This window comes from Rutilus rutilus (assembly GCF_951802725.1).
Source record: "Rutilus rutilus genome assembly, chromosome: 23".
NCBI lineage: Eukaryota > Metazoa > Chordata > Actinopteri > Cypriniformes > Leuciscidae > Rutilus > Rutilus rutilus.
In genome coordinates this window covers 18,058,457-18,070,866 of record NC_140233.1, presented here as the reverse complement: position 1 = coordinate 18,070,866, position 12,410 = coordinate 18,058,457, and the positions used below count along the sequence as shown (strand labels likewise).

At 36.6% G+C, this 12,410-nt stretch overlaps 1 protein-coding gene across 1 annotated transcript in view; it reads left to right on the top strand.

Moving 5' to 3' along the window:
* The first annotated feature begins 374 nt into the window (after window positions 1-374).
* roraa (RAR-related orphan receptor A, paralog a) overlaps window positions 375-12,410 on the top strand; it is a 290,534-nt gene continuing 278,498 nt past the window's right edge. The window contains exon 1 of the mRNA XM_084397568.1: window positions 375-697. Within this exon, the coding sequence (XP_084253694.1) occupies window positions 544-697 (154 nt within the window). The 5' untranslated portion in view covers window positions 375-543. The remainder of the gene's footprint in view (window positions 698-12,410) is intronic.

The window sequence follows — 12,410 nt, the reverse complement described above, 5'->3', positions numbered from 1 at the left end:
AATTTGCTAGTTGTGTGTGTGTGTGTGTGTAATTGTATGTATATATATATATATATATATATATATATATATATATATATATATATATATATAGCCTACTTTTTGGCTCAGCTCATAAACCAAACGTGCAGCTGATTATAAAAACTTATATCATAAGATCCTGTCAGAATGTTTTCTGTGCAATAGCGCAATATGTGCCCTTATAAATGTCATATTATGTGTCGCATATCGGAAAATGCGCGGCTGTATCATTAGAACATGAGCAAAGACATGAAAGTTCCACTGTTAATAGGTCTCACACACATCCATTCATCGGCTATTGACAGTGTCTCCCTGTTGAGCGGCTGCACCGGAGCTCCTCTCTAGCGCTGCCAGTGGACAATCAAACACACACACCCACCTCTGTCTGTCTACACACTCGCCTGTTCAACATTTCTTACTTCTGCTAGAAAAATACAAAGCTACACCAAACCTCTGAGCTCTGAGTCGCATCGCGGCGCATCGTGATACACCAGCAGCAATAGCTCCAAAAGAAAGCACAACATGGAGTCCCCTCCAGATCCAGCGAGCGACCCGGGCAACGGCGTCTCAGAGCCGGTTACCCCGGTCAGGGAAACCCCGGTAAACCTGGAGACCCTCCGCAAAGCTGAGCACCAAGCCCCGGTGCGCAGGCAGAGCTGCTCCAGCACCAACAGAGGTGAGAGACATTGATTATTTGGAATCGATAAGACAATGATTCTCCGTAGTATTGATGAGCAAAAACTTCAAAGTGAATTCATTTCAACTTGAATGGCGCGCGCGCCGCGTAAAAACGATTCCAGTGCGTTTGTTTCACTGGGAAAGCGCGTGGTGAATTAGAATAAACGGCATTTTTTTATGAAATATATCAGAATTGAGATGCTTTTAGAGTTGCCGTTTTTGCAACCGAATGAGCCTGCCATTGTTGGATGTATGACAGCACTGACACTGAAGACTAAAAAAATAAAAAAAAATAAAAATCCAGATTCGTTTATCAACAAAATCTAAATTTGACAATATGAAAGTTCATTTTGGATTTAAATAATAGTGTAAAATAATCTGAAGATATGTGTAGCTAATGTACATGATAACAAGTCGAACTTATATGGACTAGACTGTTTAAATGAGACTGAGGCAATGGTAGAATTTGACGCGCACTCGCGCAGTGTTTTTATTAGATGCATGTTTATTTTTTTTAAGCGTTATATTTTTGTTTCATTCATTGGTTGTCAGCATGCCTCTACTTGCCCATCGCACGTTTTCTGATGCTGATCGGAGACACATCAATTTGCATGTATAATATATATATATATATATATTTAAGGCATTTTAACTTCCCGTTATGATTTAATATACTGTAATGTTAAAGAATCTACGTCTAAATACTTGTGATTTACAGTACAGACAGTAGATTTCAAGCCACTCCCCCTTCAGTGTCTCTATTCAACTCATCCAAGTTCAGTGCAAAATGTATCAGACAAAAAAGTGACATGACACAGTGTAAAGTAACATTGTGAATCTGTTTTTGGGTTGTTATGTGTCGCGCTGAAGGGTATATTTAGAGGCTGATATGTTGAATGTGGAATGTAAGCTGGTTATGTAACAAGTTTTGCCATAAACAGAGCGGGGGAAAAAAAAATCATTCAATATCTGTAATGTTGAAGTCTGTGATTATTGCGTTTTGTACGATTACGCTGTGACGAATGTGTGTAGCGATACTTTGCGTAATGTCGTTTTGTTTTCGCTTGGTTTATTAAGCAAAATTTGTATGCAAGTTCTGGATTCGAACTCGGGTCCACTTGCTTTCTAGACGAAAATGTTACCGCTGGACTATGAAGCGAGTAGAGCGAGTGTTTATTTCCTTATGGATAAATTATTAATGTTTTCGTCTATAAGAAAATTTGCAGATATGACGTTGCATAGCACAAATGAGTTTGGTGCATGATTGAAATCCTAATGAATCAATAATAAACCATCCGTTCTCCTTTTCTAGCCGTTTAAAAGGACGTTGTTTCACTGCTGTTGCGTGGTACTTTCCCAGCTCTGTGCAGTTATGTAATAGCAGTCAGAAGAGGCAGGTATAGGAAGGCTCAGTCCGGATGGGAGTTTTTAGGCAAGTCTGTGCCATTTTATTTTAAAGTAGGAGATTGACTTTGAGACACTCCTAACCTGCTGACCTATATTCACCCCAACCCATTAGAGCAGGACTAAAGTGCATCTGGAAGGGAAAGGCAAAAGAAAGAACGCCTTAGTCCTGTTATGTAACCCTTGTGTGAATGGGCAAGGAGAAACAAAAGCGTTCAGTGGAGCTGTTCTGTTCTCCTGTGTTAGAAATCCACTTTGCTTTCGCAAGACATGTACAACAAACACACCATGAGATTCAACGGACCTGTGTGGTCATGATGTCAGGCCGTTTTACAATGGCGGTTTGTGATTTATGACTAAAATTAAGTAGCCTATGCGAGAGACAATTTGTTCTAGTATAGCATAATTTACACAGTCATTCTTCAAATATGAATTTTGAAGCATTTATGTTAGTTGGAAGGAATACAGTTGTTTTATGATTCATCAAGGACGCACAATCACATAATTTTGGTAATTGTAGTCCTTATTTAGCAACTTAAAAAAACTGCATTGAGAACTCATGTTTGTTTGAGGTATGATTCAAATTATAGAAGTTATGTTATTCAAGTAATGTTAACCATACACCTTAATTGACTCAATTGACTTGATTGATCAAAATCCATCATTTTAAACCATTTCAGAGGGACTCAAAAATGCTAATTTACAATAAACTGAACAACTATTGATAATGCTGGTAGTTGTCTGTTAGAGTGGCAAAAAAGTTTATAAAATTTGATACCCAGATGTTAGTTCATATTATGAATAGTAATAATATTTTATTATTATTGATCATTCATAATTGACTATTATTGATTAATATATGAAGGTCAAAATGTCTAATTATTAATATTTTTTCCAATTTTTTTTTTATTTTTTTCCCCAGCGTGATAGGGCTACATGATTGACATAAAAAAAGATTACATTGTAAAAAAATATATGATCAATAAGTTATGACGTTTTCACATTGCTTTAACTCATCTAAATAAGTTAAGCAATTTGCAACTTTTTTTTAAAGCCAGTTTAATGTCATTTAAGTCGAAATGACTTTTTAAGGTAGCGAAATTTAAGGTAGCAAATTGCATAATTTCAATGAAACACGAGATCCAACATTCAAAAAATGTACTTGGTGACATTCAAAAGTGTACACGTGACAAGTGTGATAACTTTTTATATTTTATCTTGGACTTTTCTGATTAATTGTTCAGCCCCAATACACACTGTAAGAGACATATAGGAAATGTTGCAACAATACATTTTCATACATGCTGATTTGTTATAAAAGCTTATTGTGTCCTTGGACCATACATTTGTTTTGGACTATACGTAAATATCAATGTCACACTCGTTTTCAGCAGCTGTTACTGTTAATCATATTTTGTCTGCTTAAACACTTAAGATTGCGGTTTAGTCAGATCTTATAATTGCGCACAGTAGGACGCCACATGCCAAACTGGTTATTATTAGTTAACCACAAGCAGTTTGTGGTTTTGCTTGTGGTGTGTAAGTAAGTTTATTTGGCTTTCGCTGCATTGGCTGTGATTGTGGGTTTCGGAGGCGATCTCAGCGCAGGGATGAATTAACCACTTTTCCGTGGATCTATGAAATTAAGCAAACCACATTGCTTTGATCTCAAGTGAAAAAGGAATATGACTGAGGCTTTTGGTAGATTCAGGATGACCGGTTCAATTTCTGATGAAAATATAGTGGGCTAACTCTGTTTCTGTTAATCGAAGCTTGCCTTTATGCATTCAGTTCGGTTAGTGTTATTAGATTATTCAAGTTCAAACATTTTCTACCCCTTTTATTAAGAAAGTATATAATACATTTTGAGGAAAGACAACCGTAATCCGCATTTTGCTTGCTTTTATGGCCAGATTAATATATTTTGGTACCTTTTTGCCTGTGAGACTTGTTGACCTAAATTTCACCCAATAGACTTATTTACAAATAATATCAGCATGTTGAAACTTATGGACAGAAAATCTCAGGAAAGAAGTTAGTCCACACCTGTTGTGTTTCTCTTTCAGTAACTTTTTTATTTTGCCTGTATTATATTTATTATAATATTGTTTAAGTGGCCTGTTCGATTATTGATTAATTGCCTGAATGTGGTTATAAATAGTATTACATTACAGCGACTCATATGGGCTTATTTTAATTACATATGTTATTATTAGCTATATTAAAACGATTCCTAAAAAAATTATGTATTCGGCTTATACTGTAAGTGACTTGAACAAAACAGAATTGAAACATTAAAGGGATAGTTCACTTTGAAATTAAATTTTGGTATGTTTTAGCTTACCTCAAGGGCATCCAAGATGTAGGTGTCTTTGTTTCCGCAGTAGTTTCAATTTTGATATTTTTAGGTCAAACCGTTCTTGTCTGTCAGTCATATAATGCAGGTCTATGGTCACTGTCTCAAAACACAAGCACAGAGTCCAAATTAAAACAATTCCCCATGTCCAAATGAAACAATTCCCCATCATAAGTACACATTGATGGCCTAAGACACGAAACGAGCGGTTTGTGTGAGAAAACGAACAGTATTTATATCGTTTTTACCTCTTATACACAGCCACGTCCAAGTGATCTGATCTGACGTGTACGCAGACTGGTGCATAGATATATACACTAGATGTCGCCTTGTCTACGGCAGTTCATTGGAACGAATGTCTTTAAGGCGACATCTAGTGTATATATATCTATGCACCAGTCTGCGTCACACACCAGGATGCGCGCGCGCCCTCAGATCACTTGGACGTGGCTGTGTATAAGAGGTAAAAACGCTATAAATACTGTTCGTTTTCTCACACAAACCGCTCATTTCGTGTCTTAGGCCATCAATGTGTACTTACGGTGGGGAATTGTTTAATTTGGACGACGGGGAATTGTTTTAATTTGGACTCTGTGCATGCTCTTTGAGACAGTGACCATAGACCTGCATTATATGACTGACAGACAAGAACGGTTTGACCTAAAAATATCAAAATTGAAACTACTGCGGAAAAAAAGACACCTACATCTTGGATGCCCTTGAGGTAAGCTAAAACATACCAAAATTTTATTTCAAAGTGAACTATCCCTTTAATTGCAATGATCTGTATAACAATTAATCGTCACCACAAAATTGTGCTGGTCTAGTGGTGCATTACAAATTGGAAATTTGTATGCGTTTTGGCCGTTTATTTACACGACAACTGTATTTTGGGGGCCTGAAAAAGCAAACTTTTGAAACTGGGTTTCAAAGTGCACGTTTTTAAAAACGATACCGTTATCGTCTCCGTGTAAACTACAAAAATGCGAATTTGTGAAAACGGTGACTTTATGCGCATGCATGTTATGTGTTCAGTCTCTAGGTGCATAATGTTTCTTTACAAAGTGACATCGCCACCCACTGGCTTGGCAGCGTAATACAGCGTTTTTAGTCGTTTTTCGCGGATCTGTGTGAACGGGAATCGTTTCTACCATGTTGCCGTCTGTACGTGAAAAACGCGAATTGAATCTACATTGTTATTCAGATCAGATATATATTTGTCTAGGTTTATTGCACACATCTAAAATGATCCAATAAAAAAGTAAACGATCAGACATTGTGGCTTTTTTTGCGCCAAACATCTAAAGTATTCTGCAAATTATAATGCGCTGTTCAGACGGTACACTTAGCTTTGTCCACAGAAACCAACATCTGGATGTGAATACATTTAGGAAGGAACTCATTTTCCCTTTTCATTTGTTTTACACAATGCCCACACTTGGCCTTTGACACAACAATTCTGACTTCATTTTTACTTGATATTATTCTTTTTACCTGTGCTTGTCCACATCCACAAAAGAACTCATAACATTTGACCTTGCAGGAATTGAAAGGCGAAGCTGAAGAGCGGCACGTGATGCTTTAACCCTGAGTGTTGACACTTCACGTCTTATTTAAGAGGAGCCAATTGATGGCGGGTCAGATGAGCAAGCACACAAATGCTTAAATCTTTTAGAGAGGGTGTTATGACATCTTTAATGGTCAGTTTTTATCTGCTATATAGGTTCAAGCTTGTGTGTTGTAGGTTTAGGGCTAGGTCTTTTGCTTCCAGTTTACTTGTATAATCTCACGTGTAAGTGAAATTGGTTATTTCATGTAAAAAAGTGTAGGGTAGGACTTGAATTGTGTGTCTTAAAGGGTTAGTTCAGCTAAAAATGACAATTATCCCATAATTTACTCATCCTCAAGCCATCCTAGGAGTATATGACTTTCTTCTTTCAGCCAATCGGAGATATATAAAAAAATACCCTGGCTCTTCCAAGCTTTATAATAGGAGTGAATAGTAACTGCGATTTTGAAGCCCAAAAAAGCGCATCCATCCATCGTAAAAGTAATCCATATGACTCCAGGGGGTTAATAAAGGCCTTCTGAAGCAAAGCGATGCATTTTTATAAGAATGTTAATGTCTTTTCAACATTGATAATAATAATAAATGTTTCTTGAGCAGCAAATCAGCATATTAGAATGATTTCTGAAAGATCATGTGACACTGAAGACTGGAGTAATGATGCTGAAAATTCAGCTTTGCCATCACAGGAATAAATTACATTTGAAAATATATTCAAATAGAAAACATCTCTTTTAAACTGTATTCTGACCCTAAACTTGTGAAGGGTAGTATTCGTATTATACTCTGTTTTGGATGAGCTTTTAAGATTTTGGAAGAACTATTTCTTCAATCATTCTAGTTGGAGTAACTCCAAACAAAGGTTTGATTTCCAACCTTTTAGCGCACAAATCAGGGGCTTTGCATCAATCAGGTTGAGTAGATTTGCAGTGTCGTGAGCTTGTTTTAATGGGCTCTTTCCTGTTAACTCTCAGGCACGTTCGCCGCTTGTTTAGACTCAGGCTTGTTCGTGTTGCAGATGCACATGTGCGGAGCAGCGCCTTAACTTAATTTCTTCTTTATTGGAAGACAGCGGAATGACTGTGGGGTCTGCCATCTGTGAAGGACTAGCCTATAATTACTTATTAGTTGGCATGGCAGACAACAATATTTTGCTTGCTCCCAGCCTCGGTGTCAGAGTGTGATGGTGAAATCTGTCACCTGGCGGTGTGCTGATTGACTCCTTCCAGCAGGGGGGATTTTTTAGCGGCTGAATGAGCCAAGCTGAGACCCGTTATTCAAACCCTGCTATTAGCCTAACAGATATTGTACAATGACCCCAGCGTTTAACGCCGCATCGCCCAATGTGCTCGAGCTTAAAGATGGGGTAGGCAATTTGTTTTTCATAAACACTTTTTGTTAACTCTTTTCATCTGATAGCAATCAATAATAGAAGTGGCCTAAATATTAAAACATGTATATATCTTCTGTGGAAAAATGTTCGTCCAATCATTGCATTCGGTCCAACCGATGTCCTACCCGCCTGTCAACATATGTGTTTCCATACCTCCGCGCACCTGCTCAACGAAGCTATGTAGAGTTGTAGACAGACGTCAGTCACAGAGCAGCACAAACGAAACAGCAGCCACCTTTTACAGTTCCTCCTGAACCAAAACAATGAGCTTATGCTGCGTTCACACCATGACCCCTAGGTTTACCATAATTTAGAGAGGTCAACCCCGATCATAGCTGTTCATGTCATCAGACTCGGATTTATGCGTCAACACTCAACACTATCAACGCTGAAAGGAATCTGCAGCAGTCAAGTAGAGGTACAACTAGAGCTCTGTAAGTTGTTTACGTTCATTATTATTGTAATATTATGTGCTTTGAGACATGAGGTAGTTTAACACCGTCTCTTGACGCTTTACAGACTCTGCTTTGTGCATTCATGTGTTTTGAAGGAGGCGTAGTTTTGGAGACGCTCTGAAGGGAGGGTGGGATCTAATGCTTTCAAAGCTAGCTCGGTATTGCTAGCCTCTCCAAAATTGCCTACTCTGCCTTTAAAAAATAAATAAAAATAAAGGCAGCCAAATATGTCCATGTAATTTTTTTTAATTATGCCGTGACAAAGTGTGACAATTAGAAAAGTGATGTTTTTTTTAATTAAATAATTGGCTATTGTCAAAGGAAATTATTTCACTAATGCAATTTTATAAAAATATTTTCACAAAATGTTTACTTCAAGTTGACAGTTCAATTAAGTTATTATTTTAATATTCAGTTATTATTTTAATAACGTACTGGTCACTCTTTTTATGTTATTACAAATAATGGGTACAGGAAAATTCAAGTTTTAAAAAGGATGTAAGAGAATCATAAAAGTAGTTAAATAACTTGAAATATAACACATTTTAAATTTACTCAACTATTCAACTATTTCTTAAGGATATGTTGCATTGTAACATAATTTGCATGATAGTTAATCACATTTCCCCCAAAAATGTTCATTACCATAATGCATTGGTACATAAAGTGTTTTTAGAGAAAAACATAAAGAAATGACAATGATAAATATTTACGGTTTGAATAAATAGTTTTTTTTTTTTTTTTTTTTTTGGTAATGAGAATTTTTAACAGTAAATGTTTTTCAAAAACAGTGTGTCAAATATGTTAACTTATATGATAACTTATATGTTATCTTCTAATATGTTTCTTGAACATGTTAACTTTGACTTTTATAAAATTATGTAAAATGTTGCATTAATTTTTCTTAAGCTTTCTGTGCATCTCCTTGTGGATACCTGAGGGTCCCTGGACTATTTATTTATTTATTTATTTATTTTGAAATTTGTAAAAAAAATAATTTAAAATTAACTTGTACACAATTTTTTTTTTTTTACTATCATAAGAAAAAGAGTGGCCAGTATATAATTGTTTTTTAAATATTGGTATAGTCGCACAGGAGGGTGAGTAAACAATGGTGGATTTTTCACTTTTGCATGAACTATTCCGCTTACTTCTGGCTACAGATATGCAGTTACATGCTGCTTTTAATGGAGCACACACCTCTTAATGGTAGTCTGGCAGTTCCAGTTGTTTTTGTTGGCTGGTCAGCAACATGCTGCTGGAAACCCCAGCGTGGTACGGACTCCAGTCACTGGCCCCAGTCTGAGGACTTTTAACGTTGCAGCCAGCGCTATTTTACTCTGAGGGTTGTGGGCAGGAGCGGTGGCGTATGTTTACCCAGCGATGACAGAAGACGGATGGGCCGTGGAGGAGTGGAGGCCTCTAAACAAGGTTTCTGTAGGAAAAAGCTCTCCTGAAGCCCAGAGCTGGTGTGTGCAGCTTTATCTGACAGCCATGCTTTCAGGAACCTGTGACATTCTCAAATAGCAGGGATTAGGATGTTCCTTGTGCTTGAACAGGCTTGTAGAGGAAGTCGCCCTTCTGTGCTTATCTGGAAGCAGTTGCGTCCCCAAATCTTGATCTGAAGTAGGAAAAGGGACACTTGTGTTACAAAGCATACATGTACTTTTTGTCATCATTTATATAAGTTTGGAACATGTATTCCACAATTACTGGCACCCCAAATTCTAACGAGTAAAATTCTAACTGTAGTATATTCCCATTTATATACTTAGTTTTTAAGTTCAGCTTAGTGATAAGTCATGACTTCCTGTTTCACTGGGGTCTAAATATGAAGTGACACACAGGCCAAATTCCTATAGTCATCCATAAAGACCTGAGAATACAGTAATTATGTGTGACTAAAGGGTTGTTAAACTGCACAAATCATGAAATGGCTATAAGATAATAGTTTAATTGTTGGAATTCTCATTTCCACTATCTGTACAATAATTAAAAAGTTGGAGATTTTAACAACCTGGAAGAGGACGTGTGTCTATATTAGCCTCTCATGCACTGAGGAGGATGGTTTGAGTCGAGAATTGCAGATGTTAGCTGGGTCTTGGGGTCAGAAAGTCTCCAAAACTATGATCAGACCTCACCTTTATAACCACTCTGTAAAAAAAGTTTCTGCCTTAAATTTTTAGGTACAATCAACTTGGATATTTAAGTCATTTCTACTTAAATTACATTAAACTGACTTAAAAAATGAGTATATATATCATAAAAAAAGCAATGTAAAACCATATGTTGTCATAACTTATTGATCATATAATTTTTTTACAGTGCTCAAGTTGTTTGGGAAGGTTGCAATAAAAAGCTTTTGGTGACATCAGACAGCAATGTCATGCACCTACAGTTTGCATGAGACTGGGTTTTAATGGTCAGAAATGGCCCAAATAACGCTTTTTGGAAAAAAACACCAGAGGTGGGTTTGGCATGGGCAGAAATGGCCATGGAGAAAAGTACCTTTAATCTATAATGCTGTTGCGGGCTAATTTCCTTCCAAAGACTCTGGACAACTTGTTAGGATACACGGTATCATAAAATCCATCAAGTACCAGCAGATATCAAATCAACACCTGCTTAAACTGGGCCGTGGTTGCATCTTCTAGCATGAAAATGATGCAAAGTGAAGGTTTTGCCATGGACATATAGCACTCCTCTGACCCAAATCCCATAAAAAAAAACCTGTGGGAAGAGTCCACAAGCATGGACCTCTGAATCTGAAGGATCTGGAGAGATTCTGTATGGAGGAATGGCTTCAGATCTCTTGCCATATGTTTATCAACCTTATTATGCATTATAGGAGAAGATCCAGAGCTGTTATCTTGGCAAAGGGAGGTTGCACGAACTATTAAATGAAGGGGTGCCAATAGTTGTGGAATACATATATTTCAGGAAATTTTGACTTTAATTAAAGGATTAGATTTTTGTGAATATTTTGAATGAAAGACACATTTTCACAGCCAGATTTGCTCATATTTACCAAGGGTGCCAATATTTGTGGAGCCCTTTTTACATACAGAATGTGCTTAGCTATCATGTTATCTCACAATGCAAAATATCGTCAAGTAATAATTCTCATAATTTATAGTGTTACATTTTAATGAGTTTGTCACACAAAGTTATTCAGTGATTCTTTTATGATTCTCTTACATCCTTTTAAAACTTGAGTTTTCCTGTACCCAATATTCGTAAAAGCGTAAAAAGTGACTTATTAAAATAATAACTGAATTGAAGTTTCAACAAAGTAGTGCTAACATAAGTTTTTGTTTACATAATATGTTTGTGAGTATATGTATATTACTATATTTATATATATCACACACACATATTTATACATGTATATGCGTGTATATGTATACACCCCCCCACACATATATATGTATAAATATAATTATAAATATACACAATATCTAAACAAAAACTTTTATGTTAGATGTGATCAATCGATTTGACAGCACTAAAACAAAGTAAATGTTTTGTGATAAAGTTAATAAAATGATATTAGTGACATAATTATAAACTAAATTACGATGATAAATACTTACAATTTGAATAAATACGTTTTGGCATCACCGTATTTGTATTATAGTAATGAGAAAGTAGTGGAAAATCCTTTTAAATTGTCATTAAACTAATGTAACAATGAAAGTTCTTAATATAAGCTTTATGCTAAATTTGGCATTTCATTTTTTGTTTTATAGGGTCAAATTTGACCCAGCCATTTCTTGAGATTTCTCTGAGAGCCCTCCAAAAAAAATTGACCAGTCATCAGCTGAAAAGACCAACTTGGTCGAGCAAAGCCAAGTTGTGTTGTGATGCCAGGCGAATGCCAGGCCGACGTCCTGGAGTGAAGACCCAAAATGAGGATCACTGTTTGGCAGCCTTCCTCTTGACATAATGATGCCTCCTCCCCCCTTCTTGTTTTTGATCATCAGAGGTGTGATGTATCACACCATGGTGTGGTTTAAGGTGGGTGTCATTACAATGTGTTTGCGCAAAGGTTAAGCTGTTTCATTTGACGTATTTCGTGTGTGATCGACCATAAACAATCAGTTAACTCAGTTAAGCGCCTTTCCTCTAAAGAGACGTCAGATTCTCGCTAAGTGCTGAACTGGTTTAAAAGACTGATCACTGATGTGGTTTATATTAGATAAACAGGGCAGAACAACACGTTGAAGCTGGGAACAATCAATATCCCTTAGAAGCCCTGAAATCCGTCTCAGCATTTCCACATGAAATTATTGCTGTACAAAACAACTCAAAGTCCATGGAGCCTGTCTAGTCAGACATTACAAAATCACCTTTGGAGTGAAGATATCATAAATCCGTTGATATCATGAGATGCTTTCAATTGTAGTGTCATGTACAAAATTAAAGAAGCAGAACTGACCTTCTTTTTATAAAATGCTGTTGAGCTGAATACTATGATCTAGAGTTAGTGCTTGGGTTTCTGCTCTCTGTAACACAAGTTTCATCTTTGATCCTGCT